The sequence below is a fragment of the Larimichthys crocea genome, chromosome IX, assembly GCF_000972845.2.
Source record: "Larimichthys crocea isolate SSNF chromosome IX, L_crocea_2.0, whole genome shotgun sequence".
In the NCBI taxonomy this organism is placed as follows: domain Eukaryota; kingdom Metazoa; phylum Chordata; class Actinopteri; family Sciaenidae; genus Larimichthys; species Larimichthys crocea.
Genome location: NC_040019.1, coordinates 8,348,963 through 8,376,903, shown reverse-complemented (window position 1 = coordinate 8,376,903; position 27,941 = coordinate 8,348,963). Strand labels below are relative to the sequence as shown.

The window sequence follows — 27,941 nt, the reverse complement described above, 5'->3', positions numbered from 1 at the left end:
AAAAAAAAAAAACCAAAAAAAAAAAAAAAAAAAAAAAAAAAAAAAAAGAACCATACTGGTGTTTTTTTCCCCACAATGTTTCATTTACAGCATGTTTTCCAGCAGGCAGCTGATGTTCCCATCTCCAGTAAAGCTGCTTTCACTGCTTTAAAAGGTTACAGTAAAGTTTGAAGTATATGTGATTTTGTGTGAGTGGCAAGAAAAAAAAAAAAAACACAAGTATGTTCCTTTAAGATGAACAACAACAATCTTTACAACAATTTCACAAGCCGAATAAATTTCTTCTTTTCTTATTCATAACAGCAAATGTCTGACAGATTTGATATTTTCCTTTTCGAGGCGTCACTGTGGTCCACTCTGCTCTGGAGCTTTCAACAGTATCACACCTTCTTTGCAGTCGGAGTACTTTAAGGACTCCTCGTGCATGTCGGCTTAAAAGATCAATGTTCCTCTTTGACCTTGGAAACTTTTAACCTTTAAGCAAACATGGACGTGGACTCAGAAGCTTTTTGAATATCTACATTTTCACTGCATCTGTTGAGAAGGATCATGGCATCGAGTGGACCTAGTCGTGAGATTGTGCATAAGTGTAAAAGGAGACAATCTGCTTTCAGCTTGCAAAGTGCCAATAAAGGCTGTGATGGTTTTTAAAGTTGAAACTTTCCAACAGAAAACAATCGAGGAACATAAAAACTCTGCGCAGTGAAGCACCTGATGGCTTTAAGACCACTGAGACGTTTGTGTCCACGACAGTAAATAGTTTGTTTGTCTTTGGAAGCGAAATGTTAAGGCCTCCTTCATGTTAGCATTTTTTAATTCTGTGTTAAACAAGACAACGTGGATCACAACGACAGCGGTCGCCGGGTGCGACACAAAGTGGACCGAAGACCATTTTTGCTCAGTGGATCTCCGTAGTCTTTACAACTCCATCATCAGGAGTCCGACCACCAACAAGCAACTGTGTGACATTTGTGTGTTTTAACAGATTTATGTGAGACTGAGGATGGTCACTCTGGTTTTTTTTTTTGTTTTTTTGATAACACAGCTTTGTGATTCAACTATCAAAACACAATGGAAACAGATAAATCTCCACTTAGTTAGCAGAAAACATACAAAACATTCAAACCAAGAACAAGAACATGAAATGTTGATCATTGTGGAGGTAGTGGTGACACTGAAGGGGCCAGTATACTCTGTTAGAAGTGCCTGTCAGATGATCAGATAGCTTCAAAACCTCGTCTCTTCACACTTTTCCGACATTCACGCCGTAAAAAAGGTGAGAAAGGAGCCATGGATTGAACTTCTCTGCCTCTCTAGCTCTCTCCTTTTTCATTCTTGGTACAACTATTCCTGTCACTTTTTAACGTGAACAACCAAGTCCAACACAATGAATGTCTTCCAAGGAGAGGCTGTCTGAAAATACGAACAGTTATCACTTTGTTTCGAGTACAACCCGTCCCCGACTAAAACAAAACAGGCCATTAAATGGATTGTGGGTGTGATACTTGGGAGTCTAGGCAACAAAACAAACGGATACAGCTCCACGTGAGAGGAGTGAAACTGAAGAAATATCACAGAAGAACATCACAGGAAATATTAACGGTATAAGCTGTCTGCAGCAGCACCGATGTAAAATTATACATTCTTAAGACACATTTCAGAGAGAAACCTAATTAAATGTAAATGCAAACGCCTCACCGGGTTGATAATTAGCTGAGCAGCCACACCATGTCATCTGTCTACAACAGAGATTATTTATGGAAACAGAAGTTAATTTCATCTAAAAACATCGACATAGAGCTGCTTTATTTTACAGGTCTGTTAGTTCTGAATAACTTATTAGGACGTTTCCTGAAAGCTTTATTTTTCCATATGTGTTAAATGCATGTATGCATGTAGACTGATTTATCTCTATGTTCCATATGATTAGTACCAAACTACATGTATTTTCCAGAAAATACAGACCAATAAAATAATGTTTTGGAAAATCCAACTTGGAAAATAAAGTCTCTATATTGCTATACTGATTTGGTGTCTGTGTTTTTAGTGGTTAGTGACTGAAAACAGGTTAAGTTTTCCCGATCTGCAGTCAACACGTAAGGTTATTGGATCCTTTTCTTTTAGGGCAGCAATTTATGATTATTTTTAGTATCAAAAAATCTTCCCATTGTGTTCTTGATCAATCGTTTACACTTATATTAAATATCAAAGAATAGTTTTTAAAGCCCACAGGTTTAAAAGCTGACATGATGTTCTCTCTATTATATATTCAAGTTTGGGGAACTGGAACCAGCAGATTTCTGTCAATTTCAATTAACTGATTATCAAAATAGTTGGATTTATCTTCTAATCTACTAATTGATTAATCAAATAATTGAAGAGATTCGACGGTGCTGCTGGAGACAGCTCGTAGCACAGAGGAAAAAGTCAAGTTTGAAAAACGTACAAACACGATTACAGTAACAGCAAAAGTAAATAATCAACACTTACACATGAGACAGAACGAGCTGACAGACACAGATGCTGTTAATGAGTTTTTCCACCCAGTCCTTCCTCGAGGATCAGGGAATAAATCACAGGACATTTAGAGTCCCTGTGAGCTGTGAGCGGTCTCACCAAGCCCAGAAATCACACGTTTGTTTGAACACAGCAGGGCAAAAAAAGTTCAGACCTCGATATTGCCCTCAGTGCAAAATCCTCGTCATCAGGAAGGCTTCTCCTTTTTAAAAAAGGACACCTTGACATTTTGTCTTTAGCCAGCTGTTTTCACTTAACAGGCACAGTTTTCTGCATCTGCATGCCAGATACTCTGACGATTAAAGCAGATTGTTAGCATTCCTCATTGAAACGCAGAGAGAGAGAGAGAGCTTTGCTGCAAATCAGTGGTGTTAGTGAGGAATGTTAATGAGCAATGTCATTGTTAATTGATTAGCTAATACAAAAACTATTTGCTCATAAAAAAAAGAGAAAGAAAGAAGTGTGTGTTGATGAAAAGCGACTTTCAAAAGTGTCAGTTTCCAGTTAAAGTCCAAAAAAAAAGGAAAAAGGCTCAAACAAAACAACAAGTCTTTGTTTCCCTTCCCAAACAGACACATCAGTATGTTACTACACCTTACAGTACAGACAGTGGTGGTGTTATTTCTGCAGAGGAAGCCAGACACACATTTACTCAAGTGGTTTGCCGATCAAGAGAGAGCAGGGGGGAGGTAGCCATGCAACATTATTCATTCAGGAAGGGTGTTTGCATGAGAGACAAAGAACAGGAGGAAGTGAGCAAAGACGGGTAGTGAGATGAAGGGAGTAAAAGCAAAGGCACGATAGATTGAGTACAAAAAAATTAAAATAAAATAAAAATCTTAACCCCTTCGTTTCGCTAACCGCGGAGTGAGCGGACAGTGAGTTAGTCGTTCCGTAAGCCGGTCAAGCTTACCTCTGGCATGTCTCAGCACATCTCTTCCTGCTCAGGTTAGCTACTAAAGCCTACTGACACAGTGATGGGGGTCTCTCAGGCAGGCTGGGAGGGAGCGTGAGTGTGTGTTAGAGAGTGTGTTTGTGTCAGAGTGAAAAGGCGGCAGGGCTGGCTCTCGGTATTGTTCCTTTTGAAATCTTCCGTCTGGTCTCGAGGGCCCCTGCAGCCCTCGGGCTCTTCTGCAGCGTCAGCCTCTGATGTGCGGCGTCCTCAGTATCGATACATGTCGTAAGTGCTAACCCAAGCCGAAGGAAAAGCCCAAGTGGGAAACCTGGGGAGAATTTCCTCTAGTTGAGCAGTCCTCTGGTCTGGCCCGAAAAAATAGTGGGTGGAGATGGCAACAGAGATCATCCCCTCGGGGCCTGATGGGTCTGGATCCCTCGGAGGCTGATAGAGGGAGGGAAAGAAGGAAAACCATGAGAAGGAGAGAGGCCAGAAGCTGTAAGAATAATCACTTCGTCTTTAAGTTGATTATACCGCATGTGTTTTAGCTTATGCAATGGATTTTAAAAAGGAGGCTTTAAAAGGTTATGGAGTTTGTCTCAATGCGATTGCTCTAATCTAAAATCTAGAAATGTCAGGTATGAAAAGAATGAGAAAAACTCATCCGACTGGATACAGATAGATTTTATGGATGTCAAACGTGCAGCAGCATGGGATGATTTGTGATGAACAGTGTGGGCAAAAACAACACATAAGAATAGCTGAGAGAAGATTGATACAACTTCCATGTCTGTATGCTAAATATGAAGTTGAAGCCAGGAGACTGATAACAGAGGGAGGGTAGTTATCTTGGTTTTGTCCAAAAGATAAATGAATCCAAGCTCTTCTAAAGCTCACCACTCTCCATGTTAATAAGTATATTTCCCAAAATGTAGAAACATTAATATATAAGTACAGACTGTCCCTTTAGCTGCAGACAGTACCTGTATTTCAAACCAGAAGGTCCATGTGGGGGCATCGAGGCCATGGGAGTAAAAGATGAAATATTCCCCGCTCAGGTCAAACTGAGGCGTTCCGTCACCGAAGGACCAGGTGGAGAGGCTCGCTCCTTTGTGAGGCAACAGATACAGAGACATGTGGCTGGGACCTGCAAAGGGAAAGGATAAGAGTTTGTCCAGCTGTTGTGGAATTGCAGATGTTTTGTTTTTAAAGCCAACGTGGAAGAGTTGAGATGTTTTTACAGTGCTCAGGAACATCTACATTCCTATGACAACAACTGGGTGAATTCCTTCTGCTGAGAAAGATCAGCCGATAGGATTGTGGTGAGGTTATTTTGTCTGCTAATGTTTCCAAGATCAAGACTGAACTTTCAAGCAATAATTCAATGTTGTTTCAAAACGGCAACCTCCTGTTCAAAGACTCCTCCTGCATTGGTCACATGGCTTTTTTAACCCTAACCCTTATCTCTGTATGCGACTCATAGAACGATAACCTATCTAGATTTGCGTTTTGTTTTGTCCCAACATGCTGCTGACCTTTCGCGCTGAAGGTCATCTTGATTGTCCCCCAGCTGGTCTCCTCTTTGGACAGCAGACTGAACTCCACTGGAGAGCTGGGCGACACTTCTGGAGCAGGAAGGTACCAGTTCTTTCTGCAAAACACACCCAAAATACTCGAGGTGAGGAAGACTACAAAGTATGAAAAGACAATAAAGAGAATGAAAAGGAGCTGTGAGTTACTCACTTGCTGAGGGACTTCACAGGCAGGTACCAGGGGTAACCACAGAAGGGTCGGTCCTCGGGGCAGTCGGTGCGAAAGCTGTCGTTGATCTCGGGGACGTGGGGTGTGATGTGCTGTATGCCTGTGAAGTCAAAACTGTTGATCCATAGACCTGAATCCCGGCTCTCCACCTGGCCCTGGAGATTGTGGAAGGTGCGTGTCGTATGCTGCAGACAGGACGGATGAAGTCATTTATTTATTTGAAGCAGATATTTTCCTTAAACTTGATTCACTGCTTGATTTTCTACTTAACGGAGTTACTTTGGGGAAGAAAAGCGACTACCTGCTCGCGTACATCACAAAAACACGTGGAGAAGTCTTATAGTGTGTGGTGTCCCAGCTACAAAAAGCCAGTTACAAATAGGGTTGCAAAAGAGTTCAAAGTTGGAAATTTTCCATGGGAGTTTATGGGAATAAACAGGACTAAAGCGGGAATTTACAAAAAATTCCCCTTTACAACTGTAGTTAAAATAATTTGAATAAATGCACGTGTGTTTGGTGTACATATTTGTTCTTCGGTGTGTGTGTGTGTGTGTGTGTGTGTGTGTGTGTGTGTGTGTGTGTCACTTTGAACCTGCAGGAAGACTCGTTTTGGCCGTGGGCTCTCGGGACTTCCTGAATAAGGAAAGAGGACGCCACAGGACATCAACAGGAACATGACCATGAAGACTGAGCCAAGACCAGCCAGGATCCACTTAGTGCTCCGTACCAAGTAGATGAAATGCAGCTGAGATAGACAGACAGACAGACAGATATGAAATATGTTGCTGGAGTGGAGGAACAAAAACTTGCAATGAATATGAGAAGTATCTAGCACATGACATTCGATCTTACTGCCACTCTGTTGTTCGTCAGTTATAGGTAGCAGTTGGTTTGCTTATCTGAAATCTAACTGCTACTGTCAACAAACTGCTCGGTCATGTGATCCTGCTGCCAAACAAACAGCAGGGGGCAATACTCACAAAAAAGGAGGAGAGGAAGATGGTTGCAAGGGTGACAAGGGAGGCCAGCACCACCTCGGGGGGTATTTCTGTACCGCTGCGACCCATGATGGGTGTGAAAATCTCAAACACCACCCAAAGGAGGAACATGAAGTGGACATACGGCAATGCCAGGCCAAGCAGATAGAACACACTGTACTTCATCGACGCTCCTGCAGAAAGATGGACAGGTTACAGTTTGTCAGATCAACATGAACCCGCCCCACAGCTATCCCAATCAAACAGGATGAAGTACAGTAAAGCTTGTCATAGAACTACATCTTAAGGCAGAAAGGTTTATACCTAGTCTGACTGTCAAAAGTTGAGTTCAGTTTACCTCTGTGTTTAAATTCTTTCGCCAGCAGTAGTTTGGTGGCCAGTGGAAAGGCCACCATTAGCATGGGCACGTAGGCCGAACACAAGCCCTGCTGGGTCAGCCAGACCAGGCTGCAGCACCACAGCAACAAGCTCACGTCAAAGTAGAGATCAGCCAGCTCCACCAAACGGACACCCTGCATGACACACACACACACACGCACACACACACTAATTAATATACAAGGAATATGCATGAGTAGATACGAGACATCGGTGGAATACAAATTTGTATTTGGGCTGTGTGTTGCTTTAATAGGTGGGAATCAGCTGATTCACAAAAAACACTTGCTAGAGGGAGAGAATATCATCAAGGCTGATGTAAAGTAATATATTCGTCATCTTTATTTTTTTAGATTTTACTCTGTATTTAATTTTGATCCATGTATTTGTGATTAATTTTGCATCTCAGGATAAGATAATGCTGTAAAGATATATTTTTGAAACATTTTTCTTCACAGTCTAGATAAAATAATCATTGTATTCTTTAACGCACATATTACAAACTTAATCAAATAAAGGCGTCTGCTACTTTTCCCATGCTAACCAAACATCCTGGACCAACAGGCCTGTTCTTGTTTGCCATCTTTCTACTCAAGCTGTTGTCACTATTATCTGTATACTATCAGAATTAAAATCTGTTGACATACAGGAATGCTAGAAGTTTTCTGTCTATGAAGAGTGTGTGATGGCAGCTCAGATAAGTAGCCTCTGAAAAGTTTCACTTTAATTAAGGAATAACACAAAGAGCAGTTGTAGTAGCTTCTGTTACCCAGTACATGCTAGTAATTACAGAACTGTATCCTCAGTTCCTGCCTTATAAACACTAAACTGTACATCGCAAATAATATTATACATCTTTCTACACATCACTGCAAACAAGACATTATCCTATGAGTGTTGTGGAAAAACAGGAACAAATAATCAGTGATATGACTTGGCACTTCCCAGTTCCTACAAGAGGAACTTTTCATAGTGTATCCTGAAACTTAAACTAAGAACTGAAAAAGGAAAACAAAACCTCAATACTCAATCCAGCTCTTTTCTCACACCGCATTTTGGTGTTGTGATCATGATTCATTAAAGAAAATATCAACTCATTGACTCAGCTGAACAATGTTTAGAGTGTGAAATTAAAAGTTAGCCAGCGAACATAAACTGTTAGTAATAAAAAAAGTTAAAGAAATGGATAAATGGTAAAAATGGTAAGCTAAAAGAGCTAATCCACATTGATATAATATATAATTCAATTAGATCCAGTTAAAATCAGGATGAAGAAGCATATGGGGATAATTATGGCTGGTGGGGAAGCGGTACATGAGTCCATCTGACAGGGCTGTGGGGGTACATCGGGCAAAGAAAAGACCAAAAACCACTGAACCAGAATACCAAATTATCAATGCTCTAGCAATTTGTAGAAAATTGTAGACTTTTCATCCAGACATGTTTCATTTAATAGAGCAGACAGAAATGATTAAGTCGATAAAATGAATGATGTCAGTCGTATCTAGACTCTTTTGTCAGTGAAAATACCATTTGAAACGAGGCCAAAGATACATTCTGCTCTTTCAATAGAGGTTTTGTTACATTGGAGATGAAGCCTTATGTGGTCTGGGAGAAAGGTTTGTCTGTGTCCTTTCTGGATAATAGCCATGAAAAGCTGGAGTTCGTAATGTGGTTAGCTCCATAAAAACAACTTTCTGTGATAGTTTCAATCCCAAATAAACACTTGTATTTACTAAATGTCAGACATACAATATGTGAGTTGAACAGCGCCTCCTAAAAAGTACAGAGTGTATCAAAAAGTTTCTGGCACTGATAGAAATGCAAGAACAGGCTTTGATATTAGCAGGCAGAGAGGGTAACATTTGATAGCTGGTATACTCATAAAACGTCACACCGGTCAATTGACTCTCAGCCGTAGAGTATGCCGTGATTGGCAGTGAGTATGACAGATGGCCGCTGCACACACACACAAGCAAACACAAAGAACTGCTATTCTGCTATCACCATTGAAAAAGAGGAAGTGTCTGGCTTTCTACCCGCTACACTTTAGTCCCCATTAAATGTGAGCTCAGTGATGAGCTCAGCATCATCATGAGATATTATGCTCCAGGAAATAATGTGATGCAATCGGTTTGCATGAAGCAATATACAAATATAGGAGAGGAGTTGAACTGAACTAAAATGAAGTCTACACTGTGTGCAGAAGAAACATGTTTGTTGAACAAGATATATTGTTAAAAGATGTCAATCTAAGTCAAGCCGGGCAACATTTTTTCAGCTTCAGCAGAAAAAAAAATGTCATGACTCACCTTTGGCCTAGACTTACAGTAGGATAGGATCTAAATCTAGATACACATAATTTCCCCCATTTAACCTCACAGGAGTGACATCTTCAAGTGATATAAACTGGTTTCTACTGTACTGATTCAAATCAGGGTGGCTGACTAGATTTAGCCTTAGTTTGGTTTGCAGTTCAAACTAAACTATGCTATAAAACACAAACAAACAATAAGTAAAAAACTACACTACACACTACAATGAAGCAGACAGAGTAATGGAGTGTAATACTGCACAATGAAATTAAGTTATTAAAGCATATCTCCATAGTTTACCGTAGCCTACTTCTGCAGTTACACACAGAAAGTTACTGTCCAACGTTAAAAGAATAGTAAAAGATTTTTGTATATACACACAATATTAATTTTTATGGCCAGAGTAGGATGAGAAGATTTATATTATTATCATCTCTGTCGCTTCAATATGAAGTCTGAACCAGAAGATGGTTAGATTAGCTTAGTATAAAGACTGAAGACAGCCGCCTTGTTTGGAGGCGTTCAGATAGCTCCAAGAGATAAACATTATTACTTATTATTCGAAGCCCAGTATTAAAATCTCCACTTACTCCAAAGTATAGGTTTTTGGCCAACGTGTGAATGAGGATCATCTTTCCTGTGGCAGCAGTCCCATAAAGGCAGATGGAGGCGTAGAAGTGGTCGTACCAAAACATGGAGCGGCCCAGCAGAGTGACGAGCAGAGCTACGATGAGCACCGAGAGCAGGGTGACGAACCAGCTCAGGACTGCTACACCTGTACAACAGGCCAGATCACGAACATAACGACCACCTGAAAGAGAAATGGAGATGAATGGTTAAAGCCTTCTCTACGCCACAAACCAGCGATGACATAAAAGAAATGTGTGACCCACCTCCGTTTCCTGGGAGTGAGCCTTTCTTGGCCAGATAGAGGAAGGTCGCTGTGGCTACCATGTAGTTGAGGATGGTGCCAACACGGGCTGGATAAGCCACCACGACTACCCCTAACAGGTCAAAAAATACCATGTTGCCATGGCGATACTCTGAGGAATCTGCCAACTTCTCTGACGTTAACAGGTACCTCAGGACGGCCAGGATGTTGTCGCCTGAAAACAGGAAGCGAGTTTCAAGGTGATGAGGTTCAAAGTTGGAATGTGCTAACATAAATACATACATTTAGTATGTATTTGTGTTAGTACAGCATGTTAGTACAGCTATAAGTACTACTCATATACAATCAAGTGACAGTTTGAGAAGGGGGATAGATTTAGCATGTGCATTTGTTTGTAGTGGTAGAGAGGAGGTACTCTCTGAAGAGCTGGGTCTTTTCAGGAGTTTTCTGGAGGTACAGAGAGACACCCCTGATTTGGTAGGAACTGGTAACGTGTTACACAAACGTGGAACAACAGACGAGAAAAGTTTGGATTGCCCTGAGCATCCGGGTGGCAGAACCAGGCGTCGTTCATCGGAGGAGGAGGTAACATATGCTTGTATAAGGGCATTCAAGTGAGTGGGTGCAGGACCAGAGATTACTTTGCAGGGAGACATTAGAGATTTGAACAGGTAGCCAGTTAATGTTTTGGGTTGATTGAAGACCAGGCATGCTGCCGCATTCTTGATCATTTCACAGTATAGAGCAAACAATACATCAAGAGGACAGCCCGAGGGTACAGGCAGGACAAGATCTTAACTCTAACCCAGGAAATGAATTCAGGGAGAAAGCACTGAGTTTAATCAGTTTGGGTTTTTGGTTCCAACTATTTGTAACTCCACTCCTTACCACGGGAGGAACAAAATGGTTAATATGACTGAATATGAAAGTGATAACTTCATGGTCATATGACAAAAGAATCACCCTTTATACAGCTGACACATCATATGCAGCACGGACAGCACGGACAGCACGGACAGCACGGACAGCTTTTACTGCTGACTCAGTGTAACCTTCTGATCAGTAAGGGACAGACTGTGTAGTAGTTTGTCCCTTGTTGTAGTGGCCTTTCTCATGGTCATGGAAACAGTATTTTCTGCAGCTATGAAACAGTGTACACATGAGCGCCATGTAAATAATTAAACAAATAAGATACTAGTCTGTTACTGTGTACCGAGCCATATAATCTCTGCTTTAATCATCGGGTGAAGTACCAGCTATTTTCTAATTATGGTAGACAATTCAGTCTTAGGCTCGTATTAAAGTTTCACCCATGACAGGATATGTAAGAGAAACTGTGCAATTTCACCGACCCACACACACACACAATGATTTCCTTATCTTCTTATCATTTCGATCTCACTACTCCGTCTCCGGGTGTGTATTGTGTTTGTAAAAGAGTGCGGTGGTGAGGTGTGTGTGAGGGCAAGTCATATTTATGACCTCTCGTAGTTACACAACACAGCAGCAGTATACAGGACACCTAGAGGACTTTCCATGAAATGGGCTACAATCATGGTGAATGTAGATGAGAAATCGTGAAGGATTGGTAAGAGGTCGTCGTGTTGGTTACTGCTGCCCGAGGCTAAGTTTCCTTTATCCGCACTACTCTATGTACTTCTTCCTGCCTGCCTGCACAGTTAACAGTACACACTCCCCCACAAACACATGGACCGGACAAAGCTCCATTGTTCTTCCGCCTGGTGGGCTCGCTGTGGCCTAAAAGTGTAAACAACGGAGTTTACAACATCTACTTGTTCATGTTGCGGTGCCTTGCTTAGCTAAATGATTCGTGGTTCACCCACAACTTTCCTGTCTGTATTTCACTGTGACAATCTGTGACATACATTTTAAAGTCATTTCACAGTGACATGCGTATCTTTACAGTCCAGGCTGCGTTATCGTTCAACATTAGAACAATGCTAGCCTTGCACTTCTGTCTAGGGACAGAGCTGTAAGAGGAAGAGGCCAAAAAAAACATGCTGTTCATTGCAGGTATCATCAGAGCAGAGCTGACGGTGTATCTGCATCCACTGCTCCATCCACCTTACAAAACTGTTCGTCTCTACAGACTAAAAATACCTCCTACCTCCCTCTGAAATCTCACTTTCTCTCTCTAATAATTCATGTCCTTCACAGCGAGTTACTGTACGCAGTGGAAGAGGAGGGAGATGACCAGTAGAGGGAGAGGGGAAAAATGCCAACCGTCTCAGGTTTTTAGTGCTGACTGCCTGGATTCTCTGTTAAGCAAAGCAAAATAATTCGCACCACAGATGCACAAAGTAAATGAGGGCAACAGTAAATGTCTGCTGCTGCTGCTATGTATGTATGCATTTCTTAGTTCTCTGGGAAATAATGAGATCAGCAGTATGCTGATCTGTCCGACACTGGAGGGATAAAGCACAAATGGACAGAGTGTGTTTGTGTCTGTGACACATACACAAGCGTTGGCAGTTGTTTATACGACAACAGTCAACTGCTGCAGTGACCGGTTCCTCCTTGAGACAGACAGACACACCCGTCAGCTAACATGCGCCGAATGTATTTGCAAAATAAATAAACGTACACATAGGTGTAAGTAGAAGCATGTGGGCTTATTTGCATACCGGCTCTTTGTATCGAGTCTGTCAGGATTCGGTCAGCAGTGTCATACTTGGTGTGGTAGATGAAACCGTTTTCGATGAAAGCCAGATCAATGCCTGTAAGACAAAGAAAAAGACACAAACTAAAACCATCACTGCTTTGTATTCTTTGACACAGAAAGGTTACATTCATGACTCATTTCTATACTGTACTCTGAAGATTAGTCAGCATTACCTGGGATGTTACCAAAGTCCCTGTAGATGCGGAAGTCGGTGTCGGAGGGGATGATGCCACTCTGGAAGACCTCCTGACCGACCACAGAGGCGAAAGGGTGTTTGGCTGCGTGAACGTAGGCTTGGACCAGCCATGGGTTCTCTGGACCTTTTGGGGAGGAACAGTAAGAAAGTGTATACTGGATAATTATCACACTTGCTTTGCACTGTTCTGTAGTTTGATGTCTTCAGTGTTAATTTACAATGTTGAAAATACATTGGCTGATACTGTAAGTGTATCAGATATCGTTCAAAACTCCTCAGGAACCATAATCAAGTTAGTAAACCATATAAATAGTGGAAGCTGCCAGAAGGTAAATGGTTGCATTCATATATACTGTAGGTACATAATACAAAACTAGACTAAGCTCTACGTCTCTAAAACAGCACTGCATTTATTTGCAAGCTTTCCCAGTTACAGGAGAAATTAATATTGACTGTGGTCTATGCATGCAAACAAACACACAGAGAAAACATGCTAAACAAGCCAAACCGGAACAATTTTCTCAAACAAAAATGCCCCAGTACCTGTTTGGAAAACAACTTCCTTGCCCCCAACACCAGCAGCCTCCAAGTTAATGAAGGCTCGCACCTGCTTGGCCCAAGGATGCTGAGTAATGAAACCGTGGCTGGCCTGATGGAGACAATGAGTACAAGGAGAGAGAGAGAGGAAGAGTTAGTGAGAGAGAAAGTAAGAATGTAAGAAAAACAAAAAAAGGAGGAGATGTTATATATAAAGTGATCCAAAGTGGTGGAGGCAGGCTACTTAAAACTTTGAGCTGCTTTCCTAACAACAAGCCCTGGATCACCAATAATGTCAAGGACATCCTGAATAGAAAGAAGATGGCATTTAAGGACGCTGACAGGGAAGAAAAAAGCAGCGAGCTCAGACAGGGTGTGTCCGAGGATGCTGGTGAAGCCACTCTAGCATGTGTTCAACATGAGCCTGCATCTGACGAGGGTGCCAGTGCTCTGGAAGACTTCATGTCTTATCCCGGTTCGCAAGAAAAAAACAAAAACACCCCAGTGAGCCGGGTGACTTCTTCAAATCATGAAGACCGCACAGGATCCACTGAAGTTTGCATACCAGGCGAAGGTGAGCGTGGAGGATGTCGTCCTTTATCTGCTACACAGGGCTTAAAGGCTGCACGTCAGACACTGTGGTCAGCAGCCACGGAGCACAACAGAGGAATCTGCTCTTGCCAATCCTGTTCACCTTGTACACATCTGACTTCCAGCTCTGGGCTCTGCCACAGGCAGAAACACTCGGATGATACTGTGATAGCTGGCTGTGTCAAGGCAGACGGGAGGGGGCATGGTTGAGGATTTCGTGAGGTGGTGCAGGTCGAACCATCTCCAGCAGGTTGGACTGGAAAGGAAAGGGCAGTACTGTGTACTTCTCGAGGAGAATAGGCTCCTTCGACAAACTGCTGCAGATGTTTTACCAGTCTGTGGTGGCAAGTGTTCTCTTCTACGCTGTGATGTGCTCGGGAGGAAGCAACAAGAAGAGGGATGCAGCTCGATTGGACAGACCGGTGAGGAGGGCTAGCACTGGTGACAGTGGCGGAGAGAAGGACCCTGGACAAACTGCTGTCCAGACTGGGCTACACAAATACACTCAATAACTCTTTCATGTCTCGGACCATAAGACTGTACAGGGTGAAATATGTGTCCTTGTCACTTCTTCTTACCTGCAGGATATTTTCCTCTGCCCCGTTAAAGAGGAAGACAACTCCATGATGAAGAGGAGTAGACTGGTTAGCCAGAGAATGGAGGACTTCCAGCATGACTGCACAGCTCACTGCATCATCACTGGCACCTAAGACAAAGAAAGCAGTGTATCAAAAATACTAAAAAAGCTGCTCAGTTTGGTGTAATGTGAGCTCCGACTTGCCTTTCACATTTGTATCAGGCAACAAAAGCTTGGCTTGGCCTGACATTTACAACACAGAGTGAAGCAACCGTTCGCCCAGATCTCCCAGTTGTCCTGATGCAGTGGTTCAGTTTGGGATTAGGACACATGCAGATGATTTTAAAGACACATACTTCAGAGTAACACACATTCCCAAATGCGTGAGAATGGAAGGGAAATGTGAAGAATGCGGCAAGCTGGTAAAAAGCTCCCAGTGCTTGTATAATGCTAAGAGCACAAAGGGGAAAGGGGTGCGAGAATAAAATGAAAAGACCATGTGAACAGGGCATGTGACGCCGAGAGATTAGACACATTAGTGATGAGGAACACAATATACAGAGAATAAATGAGAAGAAAAAGGGGAAGAAAGTGCTCTCAGATCACAGAGCCAAACTGAGACATCATGTGCTTCGGCTTTCTGGAGAGAATGTGTTCAAGAGGTAGGGGTGGAAGCCCGTTTGCTGTCTGTCTAGGTACCATTCATGCTCCTGTCGCTACCACTTGTTTTAACAACATATTAATCCTTTTCCCCCAAAAAGAAATCTCAGAATATAGCAAGGACAAAGCAAAGCCTGAATAGTTCACCTGTGCACATATAGTAATAATGCGTAGAGGAAAAAAACTTTAGTATAAATAAAGTCAGCTTTGACTTATCCATTTCCTGTACTGGCTGCTTGCATGTGCATGCAATAAACTTATGTGGACAAACATATGTGCAAGACAAAGCACTGCCTTTTTATTTTTTTCCCCAGTATTATCTTTTGCATAAACGTTGTGTGTTTTGAAGTCCATGAAATCAAAGGCTTGGCAGGCAGCGGTGGATGTCAAAATGTATGTATATCTTCCTGGTCCACACCTCTTGGATCAATTTCCCTTTGCCAGTGAAGCTGTGCGTGCAAATGTGTGTGTATGTGTGGAGTAGCAAAACAGGCTGATGGGTGTGGAGTGAAACAGTGAAACAGTGCAGACTCCTGACTTAAAACCAGACAAAGACTTGCTACAAACCACAATGTGCTACCTATCATCAGCAAACACTATTACTGTGTGGTCTAGATATGATCCTGATTGCTCCGATCAGCTTCCTGGTAGAGGCACAATATGACTGTTTGTGGCAAGCAGCTCTGTGAGGCTGTACTGTGGCACAGATATGCTTTGAGTTAAATGCTAACATGCCAGCAATGATCATTCTAACATGTTGATATTTCTAATATTTATAATCCATCCTCTGTCTGAATCAAACTTCACGACAAACCACCTACTAGTTTTCCCTGTGAACCCCAAATGATAACCTCATGGTGGCACTACAAGGACTGACAACATTCAACAGGATTCGTCCTCCTGAATGTTTGTACATTGAATCTTTATTTGATATCTGGATCAAAGTTTTTAGCATGCTGCTAGCTCCATTAAAAAAATAAAATATAAAAACAAGTGCTTATTAGATCCTCATGTGACAGGACAATACCATTATACCCAAAATGGGAACTAAAGATTATAGATGACCAAGATGACACTTGATGGTTACACCCAAAACGTGGAAGTGCCAAAAACTGCAGTTCCTTAAACGTCCACTTGAGGTTGGCTACTGAACAAGTCAGTCTCCATAAGCCTCCATGTTAAAATGTCCAACTTCACAGCAGAAATAAACATATTTACAGTCTGGTACAGAAAACTGTTTTGGTCTCTATAGATAATTTCCCCATTCATAATAACTGAATAACTAAAGGCTGAATCCTTTTTTAACTCACCTGTTCAAACTATTTAAAGGCTTAAAGATATATATAATAACAGCATGGTCACTTTGATTGACAGGTGTGTGCCGCATATATGCTGATTTTTAGTTTAGCCAAGAAAAAGCACGACTGTCAACACGGTGGCAGCTGTCAGTGGTTATAACAGACTTGATAAGTTGCAATCAATTAAAAAATATATAGATTTGAGCAAATATACAGGACATATCGTGTTTCATTTATTACAAGACTTAAAATTGAAAGTCTTTTCCTTTCTGGTAATTCTAGTTTGGTAGAAAGGTGCTTGAATGTTTTCTGCATGTACCGACATGTAAGTTGTGTGCAAACAACTGTCTCATTACCTTACCTAATTACCAGTGTTCACACGCTGTAGGCAGAATTCTTCAAGAAAAGGATGAATCATCACATACCTGGACTGTTGGCCACTGTGTCAAAGTGGCAGTTGGCCAGCATGAGATGCTGCGTCCCACCCTTTGGCTCCAGCCTGACAGCGATGTTGGTGACGCGGTCATAGAAGCTGGTGAAGCCTCCAAGAAAGTCAATGGAGAAAGTGCCGGTGGGACGCTGCACGTCCACCGTGAGCTGATGGGGGCCCGCTGCTGTCTCGACTCTAATGTTCTCTATCTGTTGCAATAGGTAGCCCACTGTCAGTACTTCATTCTCGTGGCTGCCCACTGGCCGAGGGCCGACGCTGGTGATCTGCTCCAAGTGCCGTCTAAGATTGTCAAGTGAGGAAAAGAGTGAAACAGAGAAGATTAAACCAAGACTGTTCATTCCCTCACAACATTGCAGCATATCTTATTCATTTAAAGACAATGACTTATTGTATGCATGCACGTATGGGAGGGCACAGTGCATGACAGTCTTTCTAAAAACCACTTTGAGGTTTCAAAACTTTACCTAGATTAAACTTTACCTAGATTAAACAGGAAAACGTTGCTGACTGCTCATGCGACTGTAGACACGCACACAATTGCCTGTGTGTTTAAACAGAGTGAAACAACTCTTATAAAGATTAGAGATATACCTTTCAGGAAAGTTAACAGTGCTACTAGTGTTAGTGCTTGATTAGCTGAAGTGAAACCGGGTTTAAGTTCAGACATCTCTCTACAGATTCTGTTGAATCTGGCTCACTTTGGGCCACTGCCCTGTCTCCAGTCGGGTTATGCTATGTCATGTTTCTGTATTACTTTGACCTGATCTTCCTTGTCACTGCACAGACTCCCGCAGGAGATCGAAACAGGAAATTAAGCCAAGCCCGGCACAGGAAAAAAGAAAAACAAATACGTTTCCTCATCTTTTCTTCTTCAAAAAAAAATAAAAAAAGCAGCTGCTGCTGCTGGTCTTTTCTGCAGCTGTCCAAGAAAGGCCAGCATAAGCGCCACATCCCACACCTGCAGAGGGGCTGCCGCTGTGCTAGTTGATGCTCACAGCCACCAAATGATAATATTTGTCATCTAACCACGGTGGCTGATGCCATGTGTTGTAGTCCCGCTGTTACAACATGGATCAGATATGGAAAATGTTTTTTCTTTTGCTCTAGACACCAAAGTCACAAAGTCCTCCCCTACGAGGAGTTTTCTTGTAGTGACAAAGTGGTACCAGATGACCATTTAAGACGTTTGAGCTGCTGCTTTAATTACGTTTTTACAGCAGCTTCTGAGACACAGTTTCATGCTCAAGCTCATAATTCAAATCTCGATTGGCAGGTCATGGACTCGTGAAAGCCATGATTGTGACCAAAGAAGATCAGAGCTCTAATCAGCTCAAATGCAAGCACGCCTGACTCATTTATAGAGCAACCGGCCAAATGATGGCAAATCCCGTCACCCGGCACTTTCAGGAGCTCAACAGCAAGCTCTGCGGACCTCAGATTGAACGCCATAATCCTCGTCTCTCTTTCTCACACGGACTGAAAATCTGGCAAAAGCTGTTGAAACTTAAGAAGCTTGTTTTTATCTAGAAATGAACAGGACGTAACTTTATCTATAGTCACGTAAGCTGCATTTTATTATTAATTCATCTGTCTGTAACTTTGTTTGATTTTTTATTGTTGTTGTTGTTGTTGTTGTTGTTCTATTAAAACATCAGTGCCTTGAAACAACTTATTTTGTCTGAGAAGTCAGAGAAAACAAAAAAGGTGTTTATGTTATGGTTACGTGAAACAGAAAAACAAGCTTATCCTCACATAATAATCAATAATAACAAAAATCAATCCAATAATCATCAATATTCAGACTAGGGAGGCAACTGTTGCTATTTAAATGTATTTAAAACGACGGTTTTAATCACTTTGTCTTTGAAATGTCAGAAAATAGTTGCCAGAAGTCAAGTTGACATCTTTAAATTGCTTGTTTTTTCCCACTAAAGTGTCCACAGCCTAAGGATATTTACATTACACCGACACAAAACAGAAAACGCCCACACACTTTTTGATTTATTTGCATGACATTAACTTAAAAACGGACCACAGCTATGTTTGCATTGGGCTTGTCGTTGGCTTTTATATATTTATTTAATAAAATTACTGAAACTAGTCCTTTTAAAACATATCTACCTGTTTACTTTTAGTTTTTCTGTCCTTCCTGTCCTTTGGATTTCCTGTTTAATGTTTGAATACAACATCATGTCAGGCACCTTGAACTGCCTTTGTGTGAGTGTGAGATGTGTTAAACAAATAAATATTTAATGCGTTACCTTACCTAGTTAAACGTGTCCTTTCTGACCTGTTTTTCTTGGTTTGACATGTTTTTTTCTGTTTGTGGAATAACATGCTCGTTTCTTCCTGCAGGCTACATCATTTAACTAAATCATCCCCTTCAGGTTGTTGTTGTCGTCTCTTCTATGAAAACACCTGGCATACCCAAGAGGAGGCATAGGTAAAGGTGGAGGTGGAAGAGACACCCGGTAGTGGTTTCTAGGCGGGTCTGTTACCAAACTAGAGGAAAGGTTAGCCGGGTCTCTGCTGCTTGGAGACGGATAGCCAACATTTCAACACCGAGCAGGTGAGTGTTATATTAAAAAAAACAAAAAAAAACTCACCGAGCTCTCACCGCGTTGAATTCACCGCTCGGCTTCCCGATGACGAGCTGCTGTAACGATAAATGAACAAGTCCCCACAGTACCAAAATAAACACAGAGACCAGGAAAGCTGCCACCCCTTCCCGCAGCAAGTACAGGCTGACTTCGGGCTTCCTCTTCGGGTCACCGTTGTAGCCGTTATTCCCGCATCGGTCCCGGGAACCGTCGTTATCTTGCGGTGCATAACTCTGCGACCCGAAGGCTTTTATTCTCCTGACAGTGGTGTCGCTCTCCATTTTTGAGCCAGCGGTACATCAGCTGCAAGCGTCGCTGTCAGGCGTCGCTGCTTTTTCTTTTTTTTTTTTTTTTTTTTTTTTGCTGCCCCCACCTCCACCTCTTGCTGCCCGGACCGACGGATCGCGCTGAGGGACAAACCTCGAGTGAGAAGAAGAAGAAGAAGGGCGGTGTGCGCTTTAAAAATGCCGAGCGAGAGAAAAAAAGGGAGGAGGAGGAGGTTTAACGCACTGACGTAAGAGCCTGAGGCGAAATTAACTAGATAATTAGACAGCAATTAATGTCACTTTAAAGGAACAGTTCAACGTTTAAGAGAAACTGAATTATCTCACTGAAATCTTTGCAACTATTCCTTTAATATGAACTCAGTGAACCCCCCTGTGTAAGTAACACAATGCAACAGAAAAGCACTGCAATTAATCCTACACTCATTAGACCAGTATTCAGATTATTTACTTAGGGAACAGTAGTAATACCATAGTGAAGAAATACCATGTAAATACCCTGCTTACACAAGTATACATTTGAAGTGTTATGCAAAGCTAATCTTAATTTGTAGTGCCTTTCCAACAAGACACGTTTATACAGACAGAGTGTATTATATATTATATTATTGCATTATTATCACTAATGTATTATCATAAAGAATAAAATAGATCATAAATTAAGTAATAAATACTTTTCTCCCATTACACATCACGCATACATTGTATCTCACACTCATTCGTGCCGACGTATGCAGTTAAAAAGATAGTTTTTCATCTATTTTAGTAACTATTGCTGTAAATATATTGACTTGATGCCCAGTATGCAGTTTCAGTGAGCAGATGGCTTTTAGCTGTACAAAGTATGATGGGACCACATGAAGGGGACGTAAAGGCACATTTCACCGTTAAGATTTATATTGAATATTTCCTTATTGAACATTTAGCAATTGTTCTAAAAATAGCATCAGCATTATTTATTATTATTATTTATTATTTAATTGTCATAAAGTGATATTATTATCCTACAGATTTGTCGCCATCGTGTGGACGACATGAGCACAACATACGAGATGTACAACACTGTACAGTATTTTATCATCAATTTAGTCATTGCACACTGACTTTTCTCGTCTTACCATGTTTTTTTCCAGTCTTACTTACTTCTAATTTTTTCACCTTTAAATCAGGATTACATACAATGAAGTCAAGTCCATAGAAGCTCTGCGTTCAAATATAATTTAAGTAAAAGAACAGAAGTACTTAAAAGTATCAAAAAATAGCCTAGTCATTGACGTTGTTGTTGTTGACTCGTTACATTATATATGTATGTGTTATTGTATTACTTTTATTGATGCGATAACATTGACGGTGATGCTATACACTGATGGGCTGTTTAATAATTAACCTGCAGACTGATTCTGCAATGCAGTACAGTATTAACTGTATTAGCTGTTAAATAAATGTAGCGATACAATGTTTTCCTTTAAAGTGTAATGTAGTATAAGTCGCATCAAATTTAAATACAGTACAAATAACGTCAAAATTATACTTAGTTGCAGTACTTTATGTACTTACTTTACTTCACTGTATAAACATAAGATACATTTATACATTTAAGTTTGTTTTTTTGTTTTTTGTAAGTGTCAAAATGAGATTGAATGTGGCGTCATGGCTTGTTAGATAATCATGTGATAAACAAACACCTTTAGTATCTTTGTTCTAAGTTTGTCTGGCTGGTACTTTTCCATTACACCTCCCATGTAAACACATATTAGCCGTTAGCCTGACGGCGGCTAACATAAACAGGAAGGTCGCGTTGGTTTGTTTTGACATTCAAATTAATAGTCATATATACATAATAAACACTTGTTAGTGACGACACTGGGTGTACGATCTGATGTTCTTATTGTTATTGTCATTGTTATTGACAGTCAGTTCTCTTTGGTGAAGTTACTCATGTAGCATCTTTAGCTTGTAGCGTTTCTGGTTAGCATGTTAGCTGGTTAGCAAGCGCGTGAAGCTACACGTAAACTCATGTCCCGCACTTTCAAAATAAAAGTCGTTTTTATTTTATTTATTTAGAGAATATTTAAGGATATTCTACTGATAATTAAAGTTAAATTAAACGAAATATATTATGAGATTATTTAATCATAATTTAAACAGATTTTATATTTCATTTTAAGCAGGATGTAGATCTTTATATAATTAAACGGACATAATTATAACAGAACAATTAATGTAACAAACAAATACAAATAGTTTGTCAGACTATTTTTGGTCAGAAAGTTATAATGGACCGGTGCCATTCTGTTTAAAGCCCCATTGTTTTGTTTTTCTTTATAAGATATTATATATAAAAATAGTATATTAAAAGTACATTACCTATTAGCCATAATATCATTTGTAAATCTTCCCATATCTTTTGTCATATCCACAATAGCAATTTTCCTAATCTTATCAATGTGATATCTGTTTATTGTATGTGTTATAAAATCAGAATCAGTAATACTTTAATAATCCGAGGGGGGAATTATTTTTGTTACAATACTCCAGGTATACAAACAAACAAAAACAACATATGTTAAACAATCCAATCCAATCCAATCCACTTTATTTATATAGCACGATTTTTAGCAAACACAAGGTTTTCAAAGTGCTGTACAACTAAATAAAATACAATAAATAACACAATAGAAACACAGTGAAAACATGAAGTAGATAATAGAAAGATAAAAGAAACAATAAAATAAAAGACCAGGACAGCACAAGATAAAATAAATAAGATAAAAGTAAATAAAAATATGCATGTATACACGTAAAATCAACACTCTACATGGAGTTAAAAGCCAATGAGAAGAGGTGGGTTTTAAATAAGTAATCATGTATTAAGAACAAAATATAAATATATATATATATATCAAAAATATATATAATCAAATTCATCCGACTTTAGTGTGAAGCCGGAAAAAAGGGAAGCTATAACGGAAACGTGTGGCTGTGACTGCAGGTGACTTGACTCGCTGTGTTTTCTACCAGCTCCGACTCTCCGACCGACCACTACCCAGCAGAGCATAGCAGAGAGCAGTCAGCCCGTCGTGTCTCTACCCGAGGCCGGATGGTAAAATCCAACCTCCAGCGGATCCTAAACAGTCATTGCTTTGCTCGCGAGAAAGAAGGAAAACAGCAGTCTTTAAATACCATGGCGGACTTGAGTAGCGGTATCTGTGACATGATTGGGAAGTAAGTGAAAGGAGAGAAAAACAGCTCGGCGTTAGCTCGCGGCTAACCGCCGTGTGGGGGAGGGGTGGCTAAGCTAAGCTAAGCTAGTTAGCAGCCACGGAAAGCGGAAGTAAAACGCGTTTTACTTTTTAAATATTTCGAGTTTTTTAAAATATCATTCACCATATCACAAAAGCCCCATTGTTACCTTGCGTTGCAGTCATGGTTATTACCCGAATTTAAAAAAGTGTCACGTTAAAATTATTAGACTTTAACTCGGGACAACTTGAGTTAGCATTAGCAACCGTTAGCTGCGAACATCGACGAACTTGTGGTACGTCACTGCGTCAGCGGGCTAACCCGCTAGCATCAACACTTCGAGTATCTTTAACATCAACTAAGCGATACAAATACAGGTAGTAATTGTGATAATTGGTTAGTTTAATTCGCCGTGTAAGACACTGGAGAAGTTAAACTGACGACAGACGTTTAATTATGATCGTGTCGTGTGTTGACGCGTTAGCCTGTTTAAAGACCAAACCGACTTCCGTGTCTAAGGAAAAAATTGTTTACGACTCGAGATGAACGTAAGGTCAATTATTTGACATTGGTTACGTTAAATATTATTTGTCACGTGTTAAACTAAAGATTCACCACGTGATCAGCAATCCTCCAAGGAAGATACGTTATCTTTATCTCACGTTATTACCTAACTGTGCCATTTGACGGCACCGGGGAATGTAAGGAGAGACAAAAAAAAGAAAAAAAAAAAAAGAAGGGACCAGGTTATAAAATCTGCCATTAAAAGTCGTCAGGTGAGCACGTTACCGGCCACGTTGATCTCGTGAGCTGACACAGCTGGATTATTACGCAATTGACAGTTTACCGCAGCAGGCTCGTGACGACAGGACGTTACCGTGCAAGGTGACGCAGCGGTACATGTAAACAGATCAATCCCCGGAGGGAGACATTATTATTATTATTGGTGTTATTTTAATTTATTATTATTATTATTATTGGTGTTAATTTAATCTTTGTAGGGTTTAATCAGGCCTTAATGACCCTGAAATGATATGTAAATGTATAATATTTATATATAAAATAGCTGAGAAGAGATCACATGACAGAAAATTAATTTATTCACTTTTATCTTATACCTTTATTTATTCTTTATCTATAAATGCATATATATTTTACAACATCACCCTGGGCTGCCGGACATTTCACAGACAAAATAAAGGATAAAAAAATTAATCAGATTAATTGAGCAGCTCTAATTTTGATCAGTTAATTGTTTAAAAAAATAAATTAACCCCTAAAATGAACTAAATCCCAAATGTCTCAACTCTATAGCATCAGCTTGCATTTTAGGAAAATTCAATGAGTGTCCAAATTTCCTGTCAGTTTATATCCATAACAAATAATTTATTAATTGAGGCACTAAGTGCTGAATGTGTCGGATGACAGTAACCGTTAGTTGCAGCCCTGTTGTAATACACAACATGTGTAGGGTTTGGTAAGCCGTGGCACAACAAAGGTTTCCGTTTGTGGGCATTTGGCAGACGTTAGCGGCTCTGACAACGCCGTAACCTACATGAGATGTTTGGAGTTTAAGCAAATCCATTTGGTTTGTTGCCTCTCACCACATCTTGCTGTGTTAGTGCACAGCTCTTAAAAAGTTCGGTTAACAACTCTTAAAACACAGCGCCATTGTTTTGGGCAAGTGGTTTGAAAGAACACCCAGGCCTGCTCGTGTAACACATGTTGTGGACTGAGGTTTTAGAAGCGTTATTTGTTACAAGCTTTGTATTGTTTACAAGTTTACAATGTGGAAAAACTTGTTTTTGTTAACCAGTAATGGATAATGTAACATTTGATCACAAACTGCCATTGACGTTTTTGTAAAGAATTGAAGAAGTGCTTTCAAACCTGATAGGAACCAAAGCACGATCATAATTCGAAGGTGCATCCTTCTCAGTCAAAATATGTTCAGTGCGACAGTACGTGCTTATTATTTTTGTTTTGTGAGATGTAAGTGGCAGCCTGGAGCGCTGAGGTGTAATCTGAAAATATGTTGACTCAAACTTCAAAACATCTTAGATGTTAACATTTTACGAGCTATTGAACACAGAATCAGAGCATACCTCCAGAGAACAACATTATAAAGCTGACTCTGGTTTATATGTTGTTTTTGGTCAAAGGATCTCTTTGCTTGTGCACACCGTGTGACGTAAACATCCTCCATGATTTAATTTAAAGAGGCGGCTAGTCAAAGTCCATATTTGATATCGTTTGAGCTGCATGACACTGAGGTTGTAGGTGTATTTTTGTGCACTTTGTACAGTGGGTTGTGATTTTTCTGACAGTGTTGTAATAATGTCCTCTCTCCTCTCTGTCCTCCCCTCCAGTCTTTCCCTGCACTGTAGTAGTACCCGCGGCCCGGGGCCTCTGTGGTGCTCCTGATGCCCCTCTCCCACCCCTGAAGATCCCAGGTGGGCGAGGGAATGGCACGCGGGATCACACTCCTTCAGCTCGGCCACTCTACTCAGTAAGTGTAGAAACACATACGCACACAGACGCGTAGTCGGTTCTTTTCAGAGGAAGAGATGTGAGCTCCATCTCACGGAAACCATTTCCTGTCACATGATGCAGTGGAAGGCACACCAGGGTTTATTCGACTCAATCTTCCACACTCAGCAGTGGCACATCATTTCATTTCTTTTTCCTCTCAGAGTTCAGTTTATTTATAGGGCTCAGTTTCACTGCTTGACCAGAGTTACAAGCAGAATAACTAAGCCCATGTGTACGTGTAATTGTTTTGGCCACATTTCCATGCTAGTTCAGTTGAAATTGGACCATAGAGAGAAACATAATATCTTCATGACGCTGTCACCCACCACTGTTCTCAGATGTGTTACTAGTGTTTGTGTTTTCAGGACCGAAAGTTGACTGTAACGGAGGAGCCAGCAGGTAACGGTCGCCCCAGGATACTCCACTTCCAAAGTCGTCCCACCGTTGCCAAGACAATACAGTGGGACGCTGTCCTAAGCAGCAGCGCACTCTATGTGGAGATACCTCTTGACCCTCTTCCTGAAGGCAGCAAGGAGAGGTGAGATCGCAGTGTTAGCAACAGGAAAGGGCTCAAGTGGATTAATAGCGTTAGGTCTTTACAGTGGCACACTTACACCAGAGTAAACAAGGACTTAAAGCACGAGTAAAACAAGTAAATAATATGATGTTTGTGTTTTTTTTTGTGTTTGTTTTATGATGACGAGGAGCAGTCTGCAGATTCTCAAGCCTTAAATACACATTAATCTCAATTATTAGCCTGAATTTAGAGATTCAGGTTGCCTCACGTTAAAAACATCAGGGTAAAATAGCTTTACAATCAGTACAAAACACCTCTTTTTCAATAGGACGTGCATGATATTCAGCCAGTTTTTGTGTTTTTTTCTAACCTAAGCTGCCCTCTGTTCTCCCCCCAGTTTTGCGGCTCTCTTGGAGTATGCTGAAGAACATCTGAAAGTCGTTAGCGTGTTTGTCTGCTTTTACAAGAACAGAGATGATCGTGGTAGGTCCCAACAGCCCCCTTTTCCCAGCTCACCTTTTCTTTTTTTTGTCCGAACATCCAGACAACCTTGATTACATAATTTATTTTTTACCTTGTGACTCATACTGCATCTTAACACCTGATATTTTTTTTCCCTACCTTGTTCTTTCAGCTAAACTGGTGCGTACATTCAGTTTCCTGGGCTTTGAGATTGTGAAACCGGGCCATGCCCTCGTCCCCCCTCGACCCGACGTTTTCTTCATGGCCTACAATTTTGACAGGGACTCCTCGGACGAGGAGTAACGCTCTGGACAGCCCCTCCACCCTCTGCTTACTTCCCCCATTTCTTCCCATTGTATGTTTGTCCATCCCTTCCCAGCTTACTCATATACACCACCGTCTGGGTTAAATCCTCTGTGGTAGCTCTCTGTATGCAAGTATTCCTTTTCCCCCATGCTTTTTGTGTTCAAGGGAATATGTAAGATGTGCATCTCCTGTTTCAAACATCTATCTTTGTGTGTATTATTATCCTGTTTTGTCGAAGATTAATCAGTGTTGTCACCTAAAAAAAAAAAAGGAGGGAACCTTTGTTTTATGGACTTACAATCATTTTGCAGTTGTCATAGCTATAAGTTAAATTCTGATATAATTTCCATTTCTTCCTAAGTCTTTGTTTTTATTGATATTTCCTTTTACGATAGATTATGGTGGCGGATTCTTCATTTCTTGAATGTACAATAAAAAAAGTCATCAGGTTTACACTCGGGTACTCCAGCTTTCTTTTGATTGGCTGAATAATGACTTTAAATTTGTCCCCTTGTCTCCATTCTGTCTGAATTGAATTACAAAATACATTTCAGTGGGACCAGTTTTATTTTGTAGCACTAATATCCTCTTAAAAGTGATAGGATGTTTTTTTGTTACTTTTGAGTGACAGCCCCAATAATTGGTACTTCATAGCTGAATAGTGAAACCATTTAGTCTAGAGCCGGAGCGGAGAAGATGAATGCATGTCTGAAGTAGGCGCTTCAGTTTCAAGTTAAAGATCCTACAATGAGTGAATTGGTACAAAGTGAAAGGAAAGTGAATAATCCAAAGTGCTTTGCTTCTTTATGCCATGTATATCTGACAATATTGTAGTATTTTGTTTTTGAAGATTGTTTAAAAAAATGCTGTGATGTTATGATTGGATTGTTTTTGTTTCTCCAGATTAGCATTCCTTTTAACTTTTTCATGATAGTATTGAGTTTGTTGTTCACCTGCATAGTGGTACCTGTTGTGCTTCTGTGATAATAAAACAAACAAACAAAACTTTTTTGTGTGTGTGTGTTCAGACGTATCTTTACTTTGGGTTGGAAGAGAATCTGATTAAGCGCTCCATCAGGCCTGTTTTATTGCTATAATTAAATATCCAGAGAGTGAATTCATTCAATGTGCCTGTGTGAAGCCTGGGGTGGATCATTTTTCTGCCTGATGAAACTGCTGGAGGTGCACTAGAGTGCTGCTGCATGATGGATTTTAGAGAAGCATACAGCTATTATGAAATAAAGTGTT

The 27,941-nt window shown here is 40.6% G+C and overlaps 2 protein-coding genes across 2 annotated transcripts; one reads left to right on the top strand and one right to left on the bottom strand.

The window, feature by feature from the left end:
* Nucleotides 1-32: 32 nt before the first annotated feature.
* ermp1 (endoplasmic reticulum metallopeptidase 1) lies at nt 33-19,966 on the bottom strand. The gene is made up of 15 exons (XM_010738306.3): nt 19,356-19,966; nt 16,724-17,028; nt 14,342-14,469; nt 13,179-13,284; nt 12,613-12,759; nt 12,402-12,494; nt 9,758-9,970; nt 9,455-9,675; nt 6,509-6,683; nt 6,154-6,344; nt 5,766-5,918; nt 5,156-5,358; nt 4,948-5,063; nt 4,396-4,559; nt 33-3,856 (listed from the first exon to the last, which is right to left on the bottom strand). Exons 1-15 carry the CDS (start codon nt 19,628-19,630, stop codon nt 3,680-3,682), a joined length of 2,667 nt encoding a protein of 888 aa, XP_010736608.2. The 5' UTR covers nt 19,631-19,966; the 3' UTR covers nt 33-3,679.
* A 2,666-nt stretch (nt 19,967-22,632) lies between these two features.
* Nucleotides 22,633-27,698, top strand: oaz1b (ornithine decarboxylase antizyme 1b). The gene is given in 6 exon segments (XM_010738296.3): nt 22,633-22,858; nt 25,246-25,297; nt 25,299-25,385; nt 25,774-25,946; nt 26,323-26,408; nt 26,560-27,698. Coding segments are annotated over 6 exon segments (654 nt in total). The 5' UTR covers nt 22,633-22,733; the 3' UTR covers nt 26,691-27,698.
* Nucleotides 27,699-27,941: the final 243 nt, after the last annotated feature.